Source organism: Lynx canadensis, chromosome F1, assembly GCF_007474595.2.
Source record: "Lynx canadensis isolate LIC74 chromosome F1, mLynCan4.pri.v2, whole genome shotgun sequence".
NCBI lineage: Eukaryota > Metazoa > Chordata > Mammalia > Carnivora > Felidae > Lynx > Lynx canadensis.
The window spans coordinates 43,347,990-43,372,561 of record NC_044319.2 but is presented as its reverse complement, the minus strand read 5'-3'; the positions used below and the strand labels follow the sequence as shown (position 1 = coordinate 43,372,561).

Sequence of the window (24,572 nt, the reverse complement as noted above, 5' to 3'; positions counted from 1 at the left end):
ATGGTGGATGTGAAGTGTCTGAGTGACTATGAATTACAGAACGAACTTAATAAGCTTGGATATTCACCTGGCCCGATATTACGTACGTACGCAGCAAATATTAGAGAGTAGTCGTTTATCACTTACACACTACCTCCAGAGATTTAAAATCATTTACAATGGAAGGAACATATGCAATAAAAGCCCTCAAAAAGGAAATACAAAACAAATTTTTGTACACAAAAAAACCATAAACAGGGAAGAGGTGATAAATACGTCCTGATGCTACATATGGATCACTAAATAGGGAGCCAGAGAAAAAGAATTGTTTTTTTTTCCAACAAGGAAAAACAAGTTACTCTTTTTTTAAAATTTTTTTCAACGTTTTTTATTTATTTTTGGGACAGAGAGAGACAGAGCATGAACGGGGGAGGGGCAGAGAGAGAGGGAGACACAGAATCGGAAACAGGCTCCAGGCTCCGAGCCATCAGCCAAGAGCCCGACGCGGGGCTCGAACTCACGGACCTCGAGATCGTGACCTGGCTGAAGTCGGACGCTTAGCCGACTGCGCCACCCAGGCGCCCCAACAAGTTACTCTTGATGATATCACCCTGTTGGGTGGGGTTTTGTTTGTTCGTTTGTTTCATTTCTAGTATGCGTGCCATGTTAGCTATTTGCGTATTTATTGTTCATATTCCCTATAGATAGGATGTACGGTTTTGTCAGTCTTACTCTCGGATGTGTCCAATGCCTGCCTCCGTGGCTAATCCACAGAGGCCCCCACCTTAAGTGCTTGTGGAAGGAAAGGAGAGCAGCTGTGGGGTCGACCCGATTGTAAAAGCCATGATTCACCAACAACGTAAGGGACAAGAATAAGCGCCTTCTCTGTGAAAGACCTTGAACACAGTGAGATCGTATACACAAACAGAACAACTGACTGTGTTCTCTGCATTCTTCTTCAGCTTCCACCAGAAAAGCGTATGAAAAAAAGTTGGTGCAACTCTTGGTCTCACCTCCCAGTGTATCACCTGTGATGAATGGACCCAGAGAGCTGGACAGAGCTCAGGATGATGACGCTAAAGGTACCGTCGGAAGCTGCGCTGTTAGAGAGCAACTGTGTACTTATTCGAACCTTGTCTGGTATGATCTATGCGGCAGGGTGGCCTGTGAAATATCCATATGGCCCGTTTTCACACGGAGCCTGGAGACTAGGCCCCTGGGCTGCCAAAGGAACCCAATACTCCATTGTCCATGCCAGTGACCCCACAGGTGGAAAGCCGGAGGGGAGGCACTGTCCTCTTATTAACCAGAACCAAATATGGGTTTGATTTCTTTTTTTTTTTTTTAATTTTTTTTAATGTTTATTTATTTTTGAGACAGAGAGAGACAGAGCATGAACGGGGGAGGGGCAGAGAGAGAGGGAGACACAGAATCGGAAGCAGGCTCTAGGCTCTGAGCCATCAGCCCAGAGCCCGACTCGGGGCTCGAACTCACGGACCGCGAGATCGTGACCTGAGCCGAAGTCGGACGCTTAACCGACTGAGCCACCCAGGCGCCACGTGGGTTTGATTTCTAAAACCAGAAGTTCCTGCAGGTAGTTTTCCCGTCTCCTTTGAGGTCTCAACCTCTGCTTTGCCTCAATCAATACATTTGGCAACGATTTTGTTCGGATTAAATGATTTCAAATGCATTCAGAAAGATGAAGCCAACTGTACCTTCCTGAATTCCTATGCCTACTGCCTTCCTGACTTCGTAGGCGCTGACCACAGCTGGTCTCTTCGGGGCCCCAGGGGAGGTGGAGAGCTGTGGTCTCTGGGATCCCGGGGCTCCCATTCCAGTGGCCCCTGCCCCATGTGCAGCATTCTTCTGTAGGGGCGTCTGGCTTGAAATCGTAGGGGGTGGGCTTGAAGACTCCTACGATCAACTCCAAGGCTGTTTCATTCGATAAAGAGTTATTAGGAGTCCTCTATGAGCCACAGTCAAATAATAGAACTACCATGTACTGAAGGCCACCAATGCATCTCTGTTCTAATGCACAATATCTCATTCAACACCCATGCTTCTAGCTGAAGTCCAGAGAGGCCAAGTGACCGGCCCAACATCAAACAGCTAGGAGGCAGCCCCAGAGTGGGCCGTGAAGAGCAAGGTCCGTTGTCTCTGTCGCCACTACACATCCAGATCCTGGAAGTACTAAGTGCTTAGTACTAATAGTACTAAGCACATAGCACGAATTCAGGAAATGTTTGTTGAAAGAGGGTGACAGAACCGAGGTTTGAATCCAGGTCTGGTTCTCATCGTTGTGCTCCTTCTACCACGTGCCTTACACGCTCTCTGCAATTTCTACCGCGAGGATGAGCACATTGTGTTTTTGACCACGTTTGATCTACAAAAAAAAAAAAAAAAAGCCAATTTCAAACAGTTCAAATGGAATAGTTTAACAAATAAGATAAGTGCCTGGGCCTTCTGAAAAATCCCCTGTGATGCCTGGTACTGGAAGAGGTGCAGGTTCTAAAGGTTTTCCCTAAGTCCGGCATGGCTGGCCTCATTTGAAAGAGCAGCAGGGCTTGGAGACGGACCCCACCGACCCCAGAGTGGGGCAGTTAGCACCAGGGAGCCGCAGGGCAAGTGGCTATCCCAGACCCTTTCTGGATGTGCAATGTGTTCCGAGTCCTATCCCGGACCTGGGACTGCTTGTGTTTCCTGCCCTCGACAGGAGCCGAAGGGACTCCATCAGCCCTTTGATGAAATGCAGTGACAGGGCACAAGATTCCAGAAAGGAAGGCTTGTGTACTCACAGCTCACAGCCGCCCAGCGCTGCAGGTCAAAGCTGCACAGCCAAGCGGTTGTGGCCTCAGGCCAAGCTCACCTGGTTCCCAGCACACAGCCCTCCACGGAGGGGCATTTACGCCCAGGCGAGGGGAAAACGGGCCCCTCGGTTTGTAAGCTTTGCCATTGCTTCGTAGACTGTGTCCACCTGCTGTTAGCCGACTGCAGGCGATCCGGTCAGAGGTGGGAGCTCTGGTTCAGTCCTACCCTTGTAATGCAATTCTGTTGTGTCAGTGGATGGTGATTAGGTCAAGTACGAAATGACTGCTTCTCCGGGTCAGGTCTGAATCAGACATTTGAATTCCCTCACTGGAGGAGCCTCGTAGACCCTGGTGCCATTCAAATGAAGGGGATGATGCAGAACTGCTAAGTTCCCGGGGAGATTCCGTCTTGGGAATTTCACAGAAACACCTAATCTCTGGGCAGGGTTGCTGAGGGGAGTGTGCGGCAGGGGGCAGTGACGACCTGAGGCTAAGCACTAGGTTATCCAAACAACCTGGGTAGGTTTGATTTTCCTCGTTGCCCCTCATTGTTTTGACCCCCAGTGGGCATAGCTTTAACGACTGCACCTCTTTTCAAGCTTCCCAAATATTTTTGAGTTGGAGAGCTCATTTAAAACCCCCTCCAACGGCTCTGCTGAACGTGCAGTGGCACACGATCGCTCCAGGTTTATCAAAATGCTCCTCCACGGGCTGAAGCCAAGGGTTGATGAACAACCAACCACCTTTCCTTCCCCTGGCAGTTTCCCTCATTTTAAAGCCTTTTAGCGAAGATTTGGCCTTCCCTCCTGGGGAAGGGGGCGGGGGGCTTCTTTGGACACAGAAGGAGAAATTCCTCCTACCCTGTCTTGATATTCAGGGATGTATGAGGCTTGCAGCTGGTTTGAAGGGGCACTGACTAGACTGAAAAGAGCCGCCCAGACGAGCAGGCAGCTTGCACGCAGCAATGTGTTTTTCTCGGAGACATACACGTATGACAGCCTTCCTGTCAGGAGCCCCCGCCGTGTCCCGGGGGGGGGGGGGCGGGGGGGAAGCCTCAGCTCATCGCACAAAGGCCACCGCAGAGACGCTCTTTTCCCTCAGAAGGGCAAAGTGAATTTTCTTCCCCTCCCCAAATTCTTCTGCCCTACAGTTGAGAGAATTCACCCTGACGATTGGTGTTTATTTCCTTTGCTCGCTCGTATGTCCTCATGGCCCTGTTTTCCTTTTGTTTCCCGTGATCCAGAGCTTAAGACCACTATCATGTTGAAAGGAAATATCATTCTCTCATCAGAAAAACACAAGGGACCCAAAAAAGTATGTACAATTCTAATGCATGAATACTTTTACCCATATATTAAATATAGGAACTAGCGCTCTTCGCATGTATTAAGAAAGGAAATAGCAAGTCGCTACATTCTGTGACCGGGGTAGAATCCTCGCTTAAAGAGTCTCCTTTGAATGCAGGTTTCTGTTTTGTGAAACTATTTCCATGTTCTGGCTCAAGACCCTCTCCCCACCCCCCACCCCCCCAGGAGCACGGTCCTCCAGCCCCTCCGTGAAATTAATAGCACTGCCTACCTCACAGGGTGGGTGTCAAGTGAAAGGCTATGCAGGGAAAGCGCTAGAACGAGGCACATAATTAGTTCATATAATGAACTCCAAGATGTCAACTCCAGGGACTTCATTCTCAGTCCTCTGACCACGGTCCCTCTGTATTTAGAGACGCCTGCCTCCTTCAATTGTGACAACACCATGCTCGCCCAGTTCTTGGTTCTGTACCTCTGTGTCCATTCTGACTCGTCTTTTGGCCTCTAAATGAGATCGGTCTGCAGGCCCCCCTCCCCTCCTGCTCCGCATCATTTCCCTTGGCCTCCCATTCCCCTGAGGCGTAGGCCTGCCTAACCAGCCACTTCCTGGAAAGCCCCCTCCTCTTCCTTGTCCTTTCATCCCTCCCCTCTGTCCTGCATTCACACAACAAATTTTATAATCATGAACATTTCGTAGATTACATAAGTGTATTTACGCTTCTCCTCCGTGGCTATCTCTACTTCCCAGCTCCTCACGTGGGACATGGGGACCAAACTCATTTCTGTTGACTCCAAACCTGCATTTGTGGCCTGTGTTCACCTTCATGGTTTTACCACCTTCCCATCCAGGCTCAAAGCCTCAAGAGTCATCTTGGAACCCCCACTCCCCATGGCCCCTCACATGTAAACACTTGCCAATCCTATGGATTTCAGTTATGAGTTTTAAAGATCCAGCCCCCAGGGGTGCCTGGCTGGCTCAGTAGGTAGAGCGCATGCGCGTGACTCTTGATCTCAGCATCTTGAGTTCAAGCCCCACGTTGGGCGTGGAGCCTACTGGAGGGGAAAAAAAAAAAAAGAAAATCCATCCCTTCTTTCTGCTACATCCTAACTTGTACCGTATTACTTTTTTTTTTTTTAATTTTATTTCAATAATTGTAATATCCTCCTAAGTGTCCTGTGCCTCTGGCCTTTCCTGACTCTAGTTCAGATCTACAAGCAGAGACTGAATCATGCCTGGAAACAAGACGCAAACTTACCACACACGATGAAGGTCCCGTAACTTCATCTGATGCCTTATTACCGCCCCCCCACCCCGCCACCCCCGCCATTTTTGTTCTGGTTAAAATCCTGTGATGGTTTAAGGACGATCTCAAAGGCCATGCCTGGGCCTCCCCTTAAAATTGCCATTTATCCCCTTCAATGGCTGTCACAGGCTCTTGCACAAACTAGGAGCCCGAAGCTCACCTCATCAAGTCTAGGGCTCGAACTCACAAACCATGAGATCGTGACCTGAGCCGAAGTCAGACACTCACCTGACTGAGCTACCCAGGCACCCCTGGTCTCATATTTAAACTACTTGCTGCATTTCAACAAATGAAAAGGAAACCCCCAAGTAAATATTCTGGTAGTATGCCATAAACTTTAGCTTCCCATCTGAACATAACTCAAATTTGATGAAGTAATTCTGATATCGTATCAGGTTTTCTAAAAGAATTTTTAAAATCTTCCAAATGGTTCATCAAAGGAATCTTTTCCATTCAGAAAACCTCATTTCCACACACACACACACACACACACACACACACACACAAACCCTTTGTAATCGTCCGGCAAAGACATGGGGGGGGGGGGGAACAACCAGAGTATTTAAAATGCATCGGATGGGACCAATGCCCTTCAGCCCTTGCTCTACAGAAACCTGAAATAAAACCACATCAATATTTTGAATTGGCAATAGAATTAAGCAGAAATCTGTGATGGCATGAAACGTTTTGACCCTGGAGGACTTATATAAGCCACTTGGAGTCTCAGAAGGGCCTCAAGACATCTGTTCAACTTTAAATTCTAAAGCAAATGTAAATAACATTTAAATTTCCACATAAAAGGTGGTAAAAGTGTGTTTATTGAGATACTTGTCTAACACCATAGACTTTAATTACTGAAGAGCAGGGGTCTGTGCCTAACGGTCTTCTAAGTACCTGCAAAGGTAGTATTTCCGCATTTCTTTGAAACACAAATGAACGCCTATTTTCGTCTCCCATCCTAGGCTTCCGGTGGCATACAAACCACTTTGAGATTTGGATTATGTCAACTTCTGGAAGCTTTGTGATACTGTATGTGTGTCTTGTATTAAATCATGTATGCAGCCCACTGCTCTGGTGGTTAAGACCACTCAGAAAGTCAGGCCAATGTTTCAAAAAAATTTTTTTAGTAAATAGTTTTGAGACAGAGCGTGCGAGCCGGGGAGGAGCAGAGAGAGAGGGAGACCCAGAATCCGAAGCAGGCTCCAGGCTCAGAGCTGTCAGCACAGAGCCCGATGGGGGGGCTCGAACTCACGGACTGTGAGGTCATGATCTGAGCCCAAGTCGGACGCTCAACCTACTGAGCTACCCAGGCACCCCAGGCCAATAATTTTTTCCTAATTAAAAAAAAAATTTTTAATGTTTGTTTTTGAGAGAGAGAGAGAGCGCGCGCGCGCGCGGATTAGTGGGGGAGGGGCAGAGAGAGAGAGGGAGAGACCCAGAATCCGAGGCAGGCTCCAGGCTCCAAGCTGTCAGCACAGAGCCCTACACGGGGCTCAAACTCAGGGACTGTGAGATCATGACCTGAGCCCAAGTGGGACGCTCACCTGACTGAGCCACTCAGGCGCCCCAGGGCAATATATATTTTTTTTAACTGGGGACTTTTTTTGTCCGATGGACGCCAGGCACACCTTCCAGTGCTTCCAGTGGTAGAGTAGGCAATAGAGCCCGTGTGTGTGACACAGGCTCTAAGTCCCTTCTACCAAAGAGGGGAAAATGGGATTTGGGGTGTTAGGGAGGCAGAATAATCTACAATGTCACGTTGTATGAAGTGGCCTTTGAGTAAGGTGACCATGTCATTTACACCCCCAACAAGATGCTCTTGAGAATGAAAGGGGACGCTTCCAGAAGGGACTTGGGAATACCAGCAGTCAAGCAGGACTGTCCTGGCGAACCGGGGCATATGGACGCCCTGACTCAGGCACGGTTCCTTGGGTGAAGGTGTTGGCATGCGCAGACTAACTCGAGGACTGGATACCCAGAGGGCAGCTGACCCCGGGAGGTAGGCTTCCAGAGCTCCTGGCCCCTTTGGGCATCTCCTTGTTCCCTCCCAGACACAACATGCTCTTTCCTGCCGGAACCCCAGTTCACTCAGTCCTCCCAGCCTGGAAGATTCTCTTCTCTCTTGTCACCTAGCCTACACATTCCACTAGGAGCTTCTAAAAATGTGTTCCCTCGGTCTGCGCCTCGCAAGCGGCCTTTTCAGTCAGCCCCAACTCCCACCCTCCTCCTAAGAGCTTTTGCTTCGCGTGTAAAACACTGAGGGTGAAAACCTATGTCTTTGAATCCTCTGCATTGAATTCAATGGCAGGCATACGCGGGGAGGGAGAGGGAGTTACTCAGTCTTTGTTGGCTGAGGCGAAGGGAGCCTTTGTTGTGCACCGATGTTGGGATCTCCCTCTCTCTGACCTCCTATTCTGTACCACCTCCTTTGTATCTTAGACATACCTTAATGTATTCTCCTGAGAGACAACGCTCAGCTCACAGTGAATTGATGGCCACCCAGGGAATGGTTGCAAGAGAACTTCCACCCCTGAGTCTCAGCCTGTGAGTTAACAACTATTTATCTATACTGGGCGTTGTGCTAGACCTTTCTGAGGAAGAGAAGAGGTGTTAACAGGAGCCACAGTCTCCGTCCCCAAGAAACTTAAAAATGAGCTTGGGAGACAAAAAGTATGTGTATCCAAAATACGGACGCCAGAGCCAGACGGCCTGGGTTCAAATCCCAGCTCTGCCACTGACTTGGACAAGACACTTGACCTGTCAGTTTCCTCACCTACACATCAGGATAATTAATAATGGACTCAACCTCGCAGAGCGTTGCGAGGATTAAGTTACAATATATAAAACAGAGTACTGATGGCGCGCGAGAGGAGCTATGTAAGTACAATGAGAACCACTCTCATCAATACTATTTTTGAATGTTTATTTATTTATTTTGAGAGAGAGGGTGCAAGGAGGGGAGGAGCAGAGAGAGAGGGAGACATAGACTCCCAAGCAGGCTCCAGGCTCCGGGCTGTCAGCACAGAGCCGCCGCGGGTCTCGAACTCACAAACTGCGAGATCATGACCTGAGCCGAAGTTGGACACTCAACCGACTGAGCCACGCAGGCGCCTCTCTTATCAATACTACTATGTACAAAGCATGATATTTAATTATCCACAAAACAAAGCAAAATACCTAATGAGAAATAATATAATGGCAAGCGAATCCTCAGTATTGAACTCCTAAGTGCTGCAGAATGATATATCGGAGTGCCTGCGGATATGTTCACATAATTAAATATACAGATAGAATTAAAGACTGCTCTCTGTAAATGCAGTGTGTTGAATGAGGCAGACCAACCTTAAAAAAAAAAAAAAAGTCATATGTGCCCTCCTAGGCTGCTTCTTCACCTTACTTATGCTAATCCTTCCCCTGCCTTTTGAAACATTGAAAAATAATTTATTTTGAAATAACTTCAAACGTAGGGACAGTGGCGAGATTAATACAAGGTATAAAGAACTCCCATATTGCTTTCACCCAGATTGTCCAGGGTGTTAGCTTTACCACACTTGCTCCGTGTGTGGGCACGCGCGCGCCCTGCCATTGCGTCCTTGAACCGGTTGAGAGCAAACTGGAGACAGGAAGTCCCTCCACTAGCTCCCTGCCATGTCTCCGCCCACCCCCAAAGGACACTTTCCTACGTAACCACCACGTGATGCTCCATTTAAGGACATTCACATTGATTCCATGCTACTGTCTAACCTTCAGACCCCATTCAAATTTCACCAATTGTCCCAAAAATGCCCGTTTGCTTTCCGATCCATGAGCAATCCAAAAATGCACATGGCTTCTCTGCAGCCTCCTTCGGTCTGCATGAGCCGTGCCTCAGTCTTTCCCTGTCATTCATGCCCTTGACTATTTTTAAAAAGTACAGGCCTTTCATTCTGTAGGGTGATTTTTCTGTCCGATTTTTCCTTTTGACTATTCATAGAGGCCTCGCTTTCTGGGCAGAAATTCCTCAGACATGATGCTGTGCTGTTCTCGGAGCATCACTCCGGGGAACATGTCACCCTGTTCCCCAGTGATGAGGGTAACCTTAATCACCTGGAAAAGTTGGTGTTTGTCAGGTTTCTCCAAAAGACCATCATTTTTCCCTTTGTAACGGAACCGTATTTTGTGGGGAAATATTCTGAAATGACGCCAACATAGTGTTCCTCATCAAACCTCATCCGTAGCCCTAGCAGCCATGATGACTGCCTGATTCAACTTCCATTACGACGATGGCCCATTAAAATTTTTTATTTCTAGGGGTGCCTGGCTGGCTCACTTGGTAGGTCATGGGACTCTTGATCTCGGGGTCATGAGTTCAAGCCCCATATTGGGCAGAGAAATTACTTTAAAAAATTAAAAAGAAAAAAAGATTTTCTATTCCTTTGTTTTAATGTATATTTATTCTGGAAGAGAAAGAGAGAGAGAGAGAGAGAGAGGAGAGAGAGAATGACCAGGGGGAGAGGCAGAGAGAGAGAGAAGAGAAAGAAATCCCAAGCAGGTTCCCCACTGTCAGCCCAGAGCTCAACGTGGGGCATGATCCCATGAACCGTGACATCATGACCTGAGCCGAAATCAAGAGTCGGATGCTTAACTGACTGAGCCCCCCAGGCGCCCCAAAGATTTTCTATTTCTATCCTTCCTTCTATACTTATTAGTTGACATTCTACTGTAAGGAAGATCTCCCCTTGTCATTTATCCATTCATTCATATATATTAGTATGGACTCATTGATTCCTTTTTATTCAGTAGGTTGTATTCGTTGATATCATTTTAATGCTCAAATTGTTCCAGATTTGGCTAGTGGGAGCCCCTTCAAAATGGATACTGTGCCCTTTTAACAGGTCCTCATTATTCCTTGAGGGTTTTCTTAATCTCTGGCACAAGATGTTTCAGATCCTTCTTGTGCTTTTTCTGCCCAAGGAGCCTTGGTTCCTTTTACTGCAGGATGGTATTTGGAAACCAAAATCTAGGACTTTAGGGAGCTCATTGCTACTGGGGAGTCATTGCTTCCAGGCCCTCTCAGTGAATAGAGCTAAAAAAATAAATGTATATATATGTACACATACACATACACATTTAAAACTATTTTCATCTCTCTCTCTCTCTGTATGTATATATATATGTATATATATGCATATATATACACACATATACATATATGTATATACGTATATATACACATATATATGTATATATATATACACACATACATGTATATGTGTGTGTGTGTATATATATATATATAATAAATTAAAAAGCCATGAGTTCATGTTGATCTCCAGTTCCAATCCAACATTTTAGTGTTCCTTATAACCTTTCCCCTTTCTATGACAGTGAGACACCTGGCTTTCATTATCCTCAATATATCTACATTAAAAAAATGTATTTTAGAGAGAGGGAGAACACACCAGTGCAGGAGAGGGGCAGAGAGAGAGAGAGAGAGAGAGAGAGAGAGAGAGAGAGAATCTCAAGCAGGCTCCATGCTCAGCATGGAGCTCAACTCAGGACTTGATCCCATGACCCTGGGATAGTGACCTGAGCTGAAATCAAGAGCTGGATGATCAACCAACTGAGCCACCCAGGCGCCCCTAAATTTTTTTAAAGTAGGCTTCCTGCCCAGCACAGAGCCCCATGTGGAGCCTGAACTCATGACCCTGAGATCATGACCTGAGCTGAGATCAAGAGTCGGGCACTTAACTGACTGTGCCTCCCAGGCGCCCCTATATCTACATTTTTGCTCAATTTTTACATTTTTCTCAGTGTGACTAAATCTCCCGTCATAACAGCCACCACCAGTTCTGCATAACCCCCATCACCACTTCCTTGACCACTAGACTTGCCAGCCATGTCTCTCTTCCTTGGACACAGGGCACAGGTCACACTAATGCCGCCATGCTGTCCCCTCTCCTGCCCCTCCCATTCTTCAACCACCGAGCACCTCAGTACCTCCCCTCTACATGCACAGCCCCTGACCTCCATTTCTTTGGCCTCTGGACATGCTGACAGTCTGTGTCTATGTCCCCTCTGCCTTACCACCAGTGCAGAACACAGTGCAGAGGGGAAGAGAGGTAAGGAAAGCTTCAGGTCTCCTTTTGCTTCCTGTTCTGAGGTCTGTTTCCACATCTTTGTGCCAAGACTTCAATAGGATTTTTGCTCTCTGTGTCTCCATTGCTATTATTGCTGATAAGATACTTTGTAAGCCTATAATTAGCCTGTGTATTGCCTACCCCAAATGCTGCAATCAGAAGGCCCAGTGTGCCAAGGGAATATGTATTAAAGGGAATATATATTAAGTGTGCAGTTGAGTTGCAGGTAAAGTTTTTAGGAGAGCTGACATTAAACATCGCTATAATAATTTCTTAGTTAATTGAAAAACATCCCTATTCCCACTAGTAGTTGTATATTCTAGTTGGGTCAAAGTGAAGAGTAAATTACACATTCTATAACTACTTAATAAGCCCTTTGTTCTTACCTGTAACATATGCTAATGGGAACTAAATGCTGTCTTTACAAGGAATGTAATTTAACATTCTCCCTATAAAAATGCTAACCTCCTAGTAGATATGCTTAAATATGCTTAATGATCAATGTGTCTTTATCTTATTGATTATATGCTGATTCTTTCTGTGTATGAGAACCCAGTTTTTGCGACATAAGAGCCCCAGGAAGAGATAGTGAAACCAAACTCTGGTTACAGTGCTTCTAGTATGATAACAAAGGTAAATTTATTTTCATCAAACTGAATTACGAGCAGTAGTGTTCCCTTTCTACAAGAAAATATGAATTTACTTAGAAAGTTCAGCTTTTCTTTTTCATTTCAGAATATAGCCTTACTGACTTTAGCTAATTTATAATTTGCTTTTGGGGTATAGCTATTTTAGGGAGAGGAGTTTCCTGTTGTACCTCCCGTACGAGAACCCCAGATTATTTTAATCTCCTGGAACTTGTTAAGGTTTTGTAAGCACCAGGCACTATTTATCACTGTTCATGAGCCCAGGCATGATTTATTATAATTATTGATCATGGGATTTCCTATCTTGAAAGGCTTCTTGAAGGAGGCTACATGGCTCATCTTACAGATGAGGAAACAAGGCAGAGAGTGGATATGACTTGCCCAAGACCACAGAGACCACACGGAGAGGTAGCAGAAAAACTGGAAATAGAATTCCAGCCTCCTAATTTCTCTTCTGTTGTCCTTTCTGTTGTATCAGGCTGCCAAAGGGGAGGAAAACCAACCAGGCACCTGAGTAGTGAAACAGCTCCCCCCAGTGTCTCTTCTCGCAGTGTCGCAGAAGGACTCCTGGACATCTGTTCACCCGTGGAAACAGAGGCTTACTTTCCGATGATTGCTTTGTAATGAGAGTCCCTATGAGGCATTTTTTGGTGACACTTTCATTCACACGTAAAAGCTGTGGTGCAGAAATCAGCACAGTTCAAATGGGTTGACACGTATGCAGACGGATTTGCCCAAGTGGACAGAAAGAAACCCTCAAACCTGAAAATATTTTTGACATTTCATCCTAATATGTCTTATGCATCTAAAAGGGTAAAAAGAATTATGTAATGAGCAGTTAGATTCCCACTCCAGAGATTGAAAAAATAAATCAATTCTGTTGAAGACTCCAAGACTCCAATATAGCCCTCCTTCCTCCCTTCCCCCCAAGGTAACCACTACCCTGAATTTTCTACTTTTCTTTCTTTTCTTTTTCTTTATAGTATCCACAAACTTTAGTGTCTCCTGATTTTACATTTTATTTACACGATATCGTCACGTAAGTGTTTCTGAATAACTTCCCTTTGTCATTCAGCATTACGTCCTGGGCTTCTTGCAATATTTGTAGCACTCGTTCATTCATTTTCACTGTTGTGTAGTTATTATAAATATATATCGATCCACTCCTTATTTATTGGACATTTGGATTGTTTCCAAGCTTTTCTAATACGAGCTGCTGCAAACATTGTGATACAGGATCCATTGTGTACACGCACAATAATTTTTTTCTAGTTGCATGAATACACCTAGGAATGGAATTGCTACAATAGTCCAGCACACAGACCTCTTTAACTTTGGAGATCATGTGAAATCACTCTACGAAGGGACTGCACCAGCTTACATTCCTACCAACAATATATTAAGAGATCCGTCGTTTTCAGTCTTCTTTAAAATTTAGTATTGCCAGATGTAATGTTTGTCAAAGTAGTGGGTGTAAGATTGTATTTCACTAAAACTACAATTTGCTTATTGTTGTTAATAAGGTTGACCATCTTCCTACACGTTTGTTGCTCATTTGTGTTTTCTGATCTGTGAAATGCCTGTTCGTGTCTTTTGCCCATTTTTCTATTAGGTTATCTTTTTCTTGTTAATTTACAGGATCTCTTTATATATTTTGGATACTAATCCTTTGTCAGTCATAATTATAGCACACATCTTCTAGTAATCTGGGCTTATCTTTTGTTTTTACAGCAGTTTGGGGTTCACAGCAAAATTGAGAGGAAAGTGCAGAGATTTCTCATCTACTCCCTGACCCTACACATGCATAGCTTCCCCCATTATAAACATCCTCCACCAGTGGGCTTCTCTTTTCACTCTCTCCTTGGTGTCTTTTAAAAAAAGTAACAAAAAAGATATTTTCAAACTTACAGGAAGTACAGAAAGTTTCTTTCTTTTTTTTTTAAGGTTTATTTATTTATTTTGAGAGAGAGAGCACACATGCACACTTATGCAGGGGAGGGGCAGAGAGAGAAGCAGAGAGAATCCCAAGCAGGTTCCATGCTGTCAACGCAGAGCCCAATGGGGGCTTGATCCCACAAACTGTGAGATCATGACTTGAGCTAAGATCAACAGTTGGATGCTCAACTGACTGAGCCACCCAAGGATCCCAAGAAAGTTTTAACAAATAATTCTTCTTAAAAATGAATTAATTTATTTTTATTTTAGAGAGAGAGCATGCTCACAGGGGAGGTGGCAAAGGGAGAGAGAGAGAGAGAGAGAGAGAGAGAGAGAGAGAATCCCAAGCAGGGTCCATGCTCAGCACAGAGCCCAACTTGGGGCTCAATTTCACAACCCTGAGATCATGACCTGAGTCAGACACTCAACCCACTAAGCCACTCAGGTGTCTCTTCCTAACAAATAATTTTATATGGCCTTCACCCAGATTTACCAATTTTTAACATTTTACCATTTTTTAAATAATTTTATCTATCTTTTTCTTGGACTAAATTGTAAACATCATGATCTTTTACTCCCTCCCCAAAACTTCATTATGTATTTCCTTAGACTGAAGGATAAGGATATTCATACTACAGTGACAAGAATCATAAATTTTTCTATTAGGATTAAATTCACATAAAATTTACTATTTTAAAGTGCACAATCCACTGGCATTTAGAGCATTCATAATGCTATGAAACCACCACTATCTAGTTTCAAAACATTTCATCACCTCAAAATAAAACTCAGTCCTCATTAAGCAGTAACTCCCCAATTCCTTCCTGGCAACTACTAATCTGCTTTCTGTTTCAATGGATTTACTTCTGCTAGATATTTCCTATAAATGGCACACTCAGGATGTGATATTTTGTGGCTGGCCTCTTTCATTTAGCTTAAGGTTTTCAAGGTCCATCCACATTACAGCATGTATTTGTATTGACACTCGAGTGACTAATGTTCCATTATATGAATACACCACTGCTTATGTATTCATTCTTCTGTTGATGGACATTTGGATTGTTTCCACCCCATGCATATTGGGAGAAGTGATACTATAAAAATTCAAGGACAAGTCTTTGAATACCTGTTTTCGATTCCTTTAGATATACACCTAGGAGTGGAATTGCCGGGTCATAAGGTAGCTCTGTGTTTAACATTTTGAGTAATGGCTAAACCATTTTCCACAATAGCTGGGGCATGTTGCATTCCCGCTAATGTCTGAGGGCTTCAGTAGCACCGTATCCTTGCCAACACTTGTCGTTCTACGCCATGTTGTTTTTAGAAGCCATCCTGGAGGACGTGAAATGGTACCTCAGTGTGGTTTTGATTTGCATTTTCCTAATGACTAACGATGTGGAGCATCTTTTCATGTGCTTATTGGCCATTTTTATATCTTCTTTGGAGAAATGTCTAGTGCGGCCCATTGTCCATTTTTTGACCGGGTTGCTTGTCTTTTTATTGTTGAGTTGTAAGCGTTCTTATATGTTCTGAAATGCCAAGCTTTTATCAGATACGAGATTTGCAAATATTTTTTCTCATTCTGTGGGTTGCCTTTTCATTTTCTTGATGATATCTCTTGGTGCACAAAGATCTTCAGAAGTTTGACTATGATGTGTATTTGGCATGGATTTTTTTTTGTGTTTGTCCTGTGTGGAATTCACTCAGCTTTTTGAATCTGTACATTTGTGTCTGTTGCCAAATTTGGGATATTTTCAGCCATTATTTCTTCAAATACCTTTTTCAGCCTGACCTCATGCTCCTCTCCTTTAAGGACTCTGATGACACAAATGTTGGATCTTCTATTGTAACCCCCCAAGATTGTATTTGTTTTTTGTTTTGTTTTGGTTTGGTTTGTTTGCTTGCTCTGTTTTCTCTCTGTGTTTTGTTTTGGGTGATTTATACAGTTTTATCTTCAAGTAGATTGATTCTTTCCTCTGTCTTCTCAATTTTTCTGTCAAGCCAAGCCTATCTAGTGAGTTTTTTCTAATTTTAGCTGTTGCATTTTTTTCACTTCTAAATTTACTCTTCTCTATATATTCTACTCTTATATTCTATTCTATATGTTGGCTCTTCTCTACATATTCTACTTCTTTGTAAGTCGTTAATTTTTTGTTGTTGTTGTTTGCTACAAACCTTTTCATATTGTTCCTTGAAGCATTTTATGAAAGCTGCTTTAAAATCCTGGTCAGATAAGGGGCGCCTGGGTGGCGCAGTCGGTTAAGCATCCGACTTCAGCCAGGTCACGATCTCGCGGTCCGGGAGTTCAAGCCCCGCGTCAGGCTCTGGGCTGATGGCTCAGAGCCTGGAGCCTGTTTCCGATTCTGTGTCTCCCTCTCTCTCTGCCCCTCCCCCGTTCATGCTCTGTCTCTCTCTGTCTTAAAAATAAATAAACGTTGGAAAAAAAAATAAATAAATAAATAAATAAAAATAAAATCCTGGTCAGATAATTCCAATATTTGTGTCATCTCAGGGTTTTTTTTAATGTTTATTTATTTATTTTGAGAGAAGGAGAGAGAGAGAGAGGCAAAGAGAGAATCTCAAGCAGGCCCCACACTGTCAGTGCAGAGCCCAATGTGGGGATAGATCCCATGACCCTGGGATCATGACCTGAGCTGACATTGAGTCGGGTGCTTAACTGACTGAGCCACCCAGTCACCCTGAAAGGGGAGGTTATTACCTATTATTCCCAATTCATGCCATGCAGAGTCGCATGGAGAATTATGAAGGTCAAGCGGGGAAAGTATGGGCACCCAACTTTATTGTGGGTTTTGCAGGAAGAAATTGATCAGGCAAGGTAAGCATTTTAGGACTGGCTAATTTGAATGATTTCGGTGGGCTCCAGGCTACAAAGGTGGTTCCTAGTTGGCCAGTATCTGGCCCTGGACTGAACCAGAGCAAAGGAAGTATTGGCTTAGTATGTGAAGGAAAAAGGAAGTGGTTGGGATTATGGGTTTTGGGTTGGTTGGCTTGCCCAGGAAAGGCTTGCTCACATGCATTAGCAAGGCTCTGATCACCTGATGACGTTAAAGCATCATAAGCCCCAGAAAACAAAAGCCATGAGAACAACATGGTCTCTATTCTGATCAATTTGTCTATCCTGTGCTGATAGCAGAATGTTTCAATTACCTTCGCAAGCCCCCAACCTCCTTGTTGTTTTATTTCTTTTATTTCTTTTTTTTAAGTTTGCTTTTTGAGAGACAGAGAGCTTTTGACAGAGAGGATGGGGGAGGGGCAGAAAGAGAGGGAGACAGAGAATCCCAAGCAGGCTCCGCACTGTCAGCACGGAGCCCAACGTGGGGCTCGAACCCACAAACCGTGAGACCATGACATGAGCTGAAATCAAGAGTCAGACACAGCCAACTGAGCCAGCCAGGCATCCCTCTTCTTGTTGTTTTAAAACAGTGTCTTTAGGGGCGCCTGGGTGGCGCAGTCGGTTGAGCGTCCGACTTCAGCCAGGTCATGATCTCGCGGTCCGTGAGTTCGAGCCCCGCGTCAGGCTCTGTGCTGACAGCTCAGGGCCTGGAGCCTGTTTCAGATTCTGTGTCTCCCTCTCTCTCTGACCCTCCCCCGTTCATGCTCTCTCTCTCTCTCTGTCTCAAAAATAAATAAACGTTAAAAAAAAAATTAAAAAAAAAAAATAAAACAGTGTCTTTATTTTCCTTGTCCTTTTGTCCTTCCATGAAAAATTCAGATTGGAATTTTGACTGAAATTTTTACTGGCTTTATAAATTAATTTGGAAAGAACTACACTTTACTCTGTTGAGTCTTCCTGTTCACATTCTTTACATTTATGCAAACTTTCTTTAATGTTCTTTGGTAAGATTTTATAATTTTCTCACTGTAGGTCATGCTTATCTTTTGTTAGCTTTCGTAGGTAGCTATGTTGCCTAAACTTTTAATTTTTGTTGCTATTGGGAATAGTATCTTTTTAAAAATTATGTTTTAGGGGCGCCTGGGTGGCGCAGTCGGTTAAGCGTCCGACTTCAGCCAGGTCACGATCTCGCGGTCCGTGAGTTTGAGCCCCGCGTCAGGCTCTGGGCTGATGGCTCAGAGCCTGGAGCCTGTTTCCGATTCTGTGTCTCCCTCTCTCTCTGCCCCTCCCCCGTTCATGCTCTGTCTCTCTCTGTCCCAAAAATAAATAAACATTGAAAAAAAATTTAAAAAAAATTATGTTTTAAATGGCCTGTTGCTAACATATAGAAATATAATTGACTTTTGCATATTGATCTTTTAATAATGACTCATTGCAATTATAATTTTTCTGTAGATTTTTTTTTAGTCTAGTTTGTATACCTTTAATTTTTGTGTTTTACTATGCCGCCTAAGACCCCTTTATTACAGTGTTACATAAGAGTGATAATAAGAATTCTTTCTTTGGTTCTGATTTTAAAGGAAATGTTTTTAGTATTTTACCTTTGAGTGTAGGTGTAGGAAGTCACTTTTGAAAAATAACTTATTTATTTATTTTTTAATTTGCATCCAAGTTAGTTAGCATATAGTGCAATAATGATTTCAGTAGAATACGGTGATTCGTCCCCTACATTTAATACCAATGCTCATCCCAACAAGTATCCTCCTTAATGACCCTTCCCCATTTAGCCCACCCCCCCACACAACACCTGCAGCGACCCTCAGTTTGTTCTCTATATTTAAGAATCTCTTATGTTTTGCCCCCTCCCTGTTTTTATATTATTTTTCCTTCCCTTCCCTTATGGTCATCTGTTTTGTATCTTAAGTTCCTCATATGAGTGAAGTCATATGATACTTGCCTTTGACTGACTAATTTCGCTTAGCATAATACCCTCTAGTTCCATTCTACATTGTTGCAAATGGCAAGATTTCATTCTTTTTGATTGCTGAGTAATACTCCATTGTGTGTGTGTGTGTGTGTGTGTGTGTGTGTGTGTGTATACCGCATCTTCTTTATCTATTCATCCATCGATGGACATTTGGGCTCTTTCCATACTTTGGCTATTGTTGATAGTGCTGCTATAAACATGGGGGTGCATGTGTCCCTTCGAAACAGCACACCTGTATCCCGTGGATAAATACCTAGTAGTGCACTTGCTGGGTCATAGGGTGGAAGACACTTTTTATCAAGTTAAAGAAGTTCCTGTTCTATTTCTGATTTGCTAGAAGATTCCTTTTTTTTTTAAATCAGGAATGGAGATGATCACAAGGTTTTTAACCCTTCTTTCGTTAATGTGCTACAGATTATTTTAGAAGGCTTTTAATTAACTCAAAATCGCAACTTAGGTTAAAGGAACACAATGTTGAAAATGAGAGCTCTATTAAATCAAGGTTGATGTATAGACAATGAAGTAAGAGTCTAAAATTATTGTAGGATCTTTTATTAACGGAATCATGTTTAGTCAACAAAGGGATTTGAGGTTAACTCAATTTTCAAGAGCTCTAAATCAAAAGGATTTTCTCCGCCCGTGAGTAGGGTCACAACTGACAGTTTGCCAAGTTGTTGATACAAATGTCTGGTTCTACAGATAGGCCGTTTTAGAAAAACCGCATCCATGAAAGAGAGCTGTTGGAAAGTGTAATACATTGCAGTTAGGAGAAGATGTCACCTCCCCACCTCCAGGAGCGGCACTGCCTCCTGACTCCCCCGAGGCCGGCAGGAAGAAGTCCTGGAACAGTAAGAGAAAGGAGTGGAAAGGCACCCAGCACTCAGCCCGGCGCCCTCCTCTGCCTGCCTGTCACTGAAGGTGTCAGGCTAGCACATTTCTGGCCAGGTTCGGGTCTACCCTGGAAAATATACATCTCGCGGAAATGCAAACAAGCCTGGGTTTCCTTATGCACAAAAATGAATGGCTTCCGTCAAGGTAGATCATTTTTCAAAAACCAAATACATGTTGTGATGAGTAATGACTTAAAGAGATTGTTGATCATTGTTCTTCCGGTTCTGGATATTAGCCCCGCGTTTTGCAGTCACTATAATACAGTGTGACATAATATCTCATTCACAATCCGCTTGCAGATTCAATGGATGTAATAAGTAGGCCAGAATGAGCACAAAATTAGCCTACCAAGAAAAATCTTCCTAAAAAACCAATTTATCTACAATATTTAAGAAGCGATCAGATGGCTACAAGTGTTACTTCCATGGGAAATTAATGAGTGATTTGATCACTTATTAACGAAAACATCATTTTAGACATATGTTTTTGCTCTATTTTTAAGGATGAGTTTCCCCAATAGAAATATGACAAAAGAAAAACACAGGGCATCAGAGCCAGACTATCTGGGTTTAAGTATAGTTGTGCCTTTCACTAATTGTGTAACCTGGGCAAATAATTTCGCTCCATAAACCCGTGTTCTCATCTGTAACATGGTCACTACAGAGTTGTTAGGAAGATTACATGGACTGGGGCATGTCGAATGGCCAAGATAACAGACGAGCAGAACATGGTATTTCTGATTCTTTTCTAGTAAAACAGCATTATCTACCACTCTGGAGGACAGCAGGGTGATTCTGAGCAGGGACTCTGAGGCTACGCTTACCTGGGTTGACTCCTGGCTCCACTCTCTCACCAGCTGTGTGACCGAGGATTTAAACCCTCCATGCCTCAGTTTTGTCACCTGCGAAATGGGCATAATGAAAACACCTTCTTCACAGGGTGGTATTGAGACTGAAATGAGTTTGTTGAGGTAAAATGCTTAGAGCGGTGCCCGGCACACAGAAATACTATAGAAGTGTTCGCTGGGATTATAAGACGCTCATCGTCGATTGTATTGGCACATCTCAGAGTTGCTTACATCCTAATGACAGCTGTGATCGATAACATGCGGATGGGTGTCACTTTCTGAATCGAATGCCAGGACTGTAGCGAAGAGGGCACGCATTCCCTCGTGGCCCTCTTCTGTGAGCGCGCCGAAAGCAGCCAGCTTTGCAGTTTCTTGCTCTGGGCGAAGGGAGAAAGGAACATTACATCCCCCATGGGGGCCACGCGCCCCCACTCAGCCATTGCTTTAATGAACACCAGTATTTTTCAGTTCCACTGTAAATGCTGTTTATAGTGAAAACCATACTTTAACGACATTAAAGGTTTTTTTTTTTTTAATGAAAAATGAATCATGCTACAGACACAAAAACTGATTTCATCGCTTCCATTTTCCTCTAATGTTTGTTTCGGTGTGTGTTTACCCCGTGGCCATTGTATACATACAATTTTATACTCTGTTTATTGGGATCAATAACCTTTTCCCCTGACTTTATAATTATTATTATCGACGGCTGCACAGTCAAGTTGAGAGGCCATAATTATTCCGTTTTTGAAAATCAAAATGCCCACGTGTTACATGCTTCGGAGAACTCCACATGTGAGTGATAGTAAAGAAATTATAAAAGAAAAGGCAATCAAGACTTAAATGTCGTTATGGCAGGAGGGAAGAGGAGGGGACGAGCATTTGATTGCCTAAGAGCTGTGAAATCCTAGAATTTGATTTTGCAAAAGACTTCTGCCCCAAATGTTTTCTTTAACAGATCTATTTTTACATTTAAGAGAATTAAAAAGAAGTCGCATGTGACGGGTACATAGAGGCTCATTATCCCATCCTCTCCTCTTGTATATGCTCAAAACTTTCTGTAATTAAAAAGGTTGAAAAAAAGAATGTGCTTATAAACGATTTTCCCTTCGCCCTTGGAAATAGTTTGAAGAGTCTCTTGGTGAGCAAACCGCCGCTAGCCCCCGTGGCAACTTGGTGAGAATTTTCAAAGCCCCTTTTCCTCAACAGCCCCCCTCTTCCAGGCAGTTGTAGGGGTTTGCACACCTGCAGCGTCTACGCTGGGCACAGCGCTTCCTTGGATGTGACATCTCGTGCTACCCACAGCTTCCCACCATCCACAGAGGCCCCGCTTGGGTATCATTAAACCGCTGTTAAGAACATCATCTTCTAGGGGCGCCTGGGTGGCTCAGTCGGTTAAGCGGCTGACTTCGGCTCAGGTCATGATCTCACAGTCTGTGAGTTCAAGCCCCATGTCGGGCTCTGTGCTGACAGCTCAGAGCCTGGAGCCTGTTTCAGATTCTGTGTCTCCCTCTCTCTGACCCTCCCTGGTTCATGCTCTGTCACTCTCTGTCTCAAAAATCAATAAATGTTTAAAAAAAAAAAAAAAAGAACATCATCTTCTAGAAGGTGAGGCAGGGAGCGGAGGCATGGGGTGCAGGCTGTGGCTGTTTCATCATCTGTGGCCTGGACTGGGAAGGGAGTGACCAGCCATAGGTGATGGTACGACAGGCCATGCCCTGCCCGCCCCACCTTGGGCTGAGACCGTCGGACCTGCCAAAGACACCCGGCCTGGACACTGCAGAAATTCGAAGATGCTGAGGCCTGAGTCATAATTGGGGAATGGACAGTCAAGGAAAACCAGACATATGAGGAAAACCAGCAACACACAATTAATAATAATTACCATGATCATAATCATCGTTGCTAACATTTATTGGATGCTTACGCCGTGCCAGGGGAGCTTTGAATCATTTTGCATATATTAAGTCACTTAATCTTTATAAGTCGATTTCACAGGGAGGAAACAAAGGCATAGAGAACTATAGCTTTTCACTTTGTTTGGAAAAATAACCACATGAAAGAAACTTTGGGGAAAATAAAAGAAAACGTGATTACCCCGACTTCTATCCCTTTCACCGAACATTATCATTTTCCGAGATCACTTTTTGTTCACAGTCAGCTTGCTTTTTATTTGTTTATTTTATTACTATTATTTTTTTGATAAGCTCTACACTTAACGTGGGAACCCATGACCCCGAGATTGAGTCACATGCTCTCCCGGCTGAGCCAGCCAGGTGCTGCCCCACCGACCTGTGTTTTAAAATAACTTTAGTCTTTTTATAAAACTGGTGCATGCTCGTAAAAAAAGCTCCAAGCAATAAAAAAAAAAAAGTCCAGATAAGAACAAAATAGAGAGTTGATATTTAAGACCAGAATGCTGCTTGCATCATGTGACCCTAGTTACTGGTGTGTCTATTGTTAAAGTGTGAGTCACTCGAGCAAAATATTACGCCGTGGAACTTGGATGTTTTTGCTAACTACTGAGGAAAGGCAAACTTAAAAGTTTGTGTTCTGAGGTAATGAATACCCGAGGTACTAAAACTTCTATCAGTTCTCAGATGATACAACTTTTTCTAGAATCAAAAAAGAAAGCCCTTTGTAGAAGACATTGGACACAGTAAATTCTTGTTGATTAGAGAACAACAATAAATTCTTGTTTTCTGTTCATTAGAGACCTGAGGCTTTCACCACAAGACCAAAATCTCTAGATAGCTGCTGCCTGGCTTATAAGCATTCTGAGGGAATAAGGTAATGCTTTTCTTAGCATATTGTTGTCTTATATATAACTCCCGGAAAAAGTTTTGTTGTTCGGATTTTTGTGAAGGGCTTGAGGCTGAAAAGAATCTGTGGAGAAAGGACCTTGAGGGACCTTTCAAGGCTGAAGGGACCTTGTATACTGTCCGGTTCACCATGTAGGTTTGGAGACAAGGAAAGAGGCCAGGGAGGTTGAGGAAGGTGACAAAAGTCAAACTGCACTGGGACCAGAATCCAAGTTTCTCGATCTGTAGTCTTTGGGGACATTTATTCCTCTTTGCGTCTTGAAAAAACGGGGCGAAAAAAAAGAGGTAGGCAGTTGAAACAAAAGCCCCAAACGGGCCATTTTATTTGTTGGTCAGAGAGTAAAGTCTTCTGGAAAGTTCCCTAACTTCTAATAAAATGAGGCAGATTTCCAGGATTCGACAAGTGGCTACATAAGACTCTCGCTGAAAGATTTCAGAGAGCACCACCTTGTCCTTTTAAACATGACATTAGCAGATTTCAAAAGCACATCCCATCTCGACCCTGAGAGGCAGTTCTTATTTATGCCAGAGGAGAGCGAAAGGAGAGGCCTGTGTCCTGAGGTGCCCCCTATCCACCTGTACCCGCTCCCAGTGGGGACCAAAGGATCTGTAAGTCCCTGAGTCAGGCCTTGGGCCAGCCCTGAAAGATGTTATGCAGGTGGGTGATAATAATAACTAATACACACCCTTTTGGATTTTAGCGAGCTCACATCCCTGTGATCCCTTGTTGAATTCTGCAGAGGTTTTAAATGAGTAGAGGGCTGCTCCCGAAAGCCCCACCATGGTTCTCCCTTGGGGCCCAAGGGCCAGATACTTTAAGGGGGTGCTCCAGTCCTAGCCAGCCACAACCCTAAGCCCACTAATGTTTTTGCAGGCTTACTAGAAGAGCTTCAGGCACCAGATTCAAAGAATGGAGAAGCCCCCGAGAGACAGACTACTGCACAGTGGACAACATTATTGAGTTCTGGAACGTAGAAATGTTTCCAGTGGCCTTGAGGCTTGCTGTGTTTGGCATCTTCATCATTGTGTTATTTGTCTACATAACGGTGGAAAGGAAGCCGTTCTTTGGTTAA

General features: G+C 43.9%; 1 protein-coding gene across 1 annotated transcript; it reads left to right on the top strand.

Annotated features, from left to right (window-relative positions):
• Positions 1–24,572, top strand: LEMD1 (LEM domain containing 1). The gene is made up of 6 exons (XM_030303477.1): positions 1–82; positions 942–1,061; positions 4,030–4,100; positions 4,943–4,996; positions 23,391–23,467; positions 24,374–24,572. Exons 1-6 carry the CDS (start codon positions 1–3, stop codon positions 24,570–24,572), a joined length of 603 nt encoding a protein of 200 aa, XP_030159337.1.

Coding starts and splice junctions, on each gene's coding strand:
- LEMD1 (XM_030303477.1), top strand. CDS start 1: ATGGTGGATGTGAAGTGTCTGAGTGACTATGAATTACAGAACGAACTT. Junction 4,101..4,942: donor AACACAAGGGACCCAAAAAA/GTATGTACAATT, acceptor CTTCCCATCCAG/GCTCAAAGCCTCAAGAGTCA. Junction 23,468..24,373: donor AAGCATTCTGAGGGAATAAG/GTAATGCTTTTC, acceptor ATGTTTTTGCAG/GCTTACTAGAAGAGCTTCAG.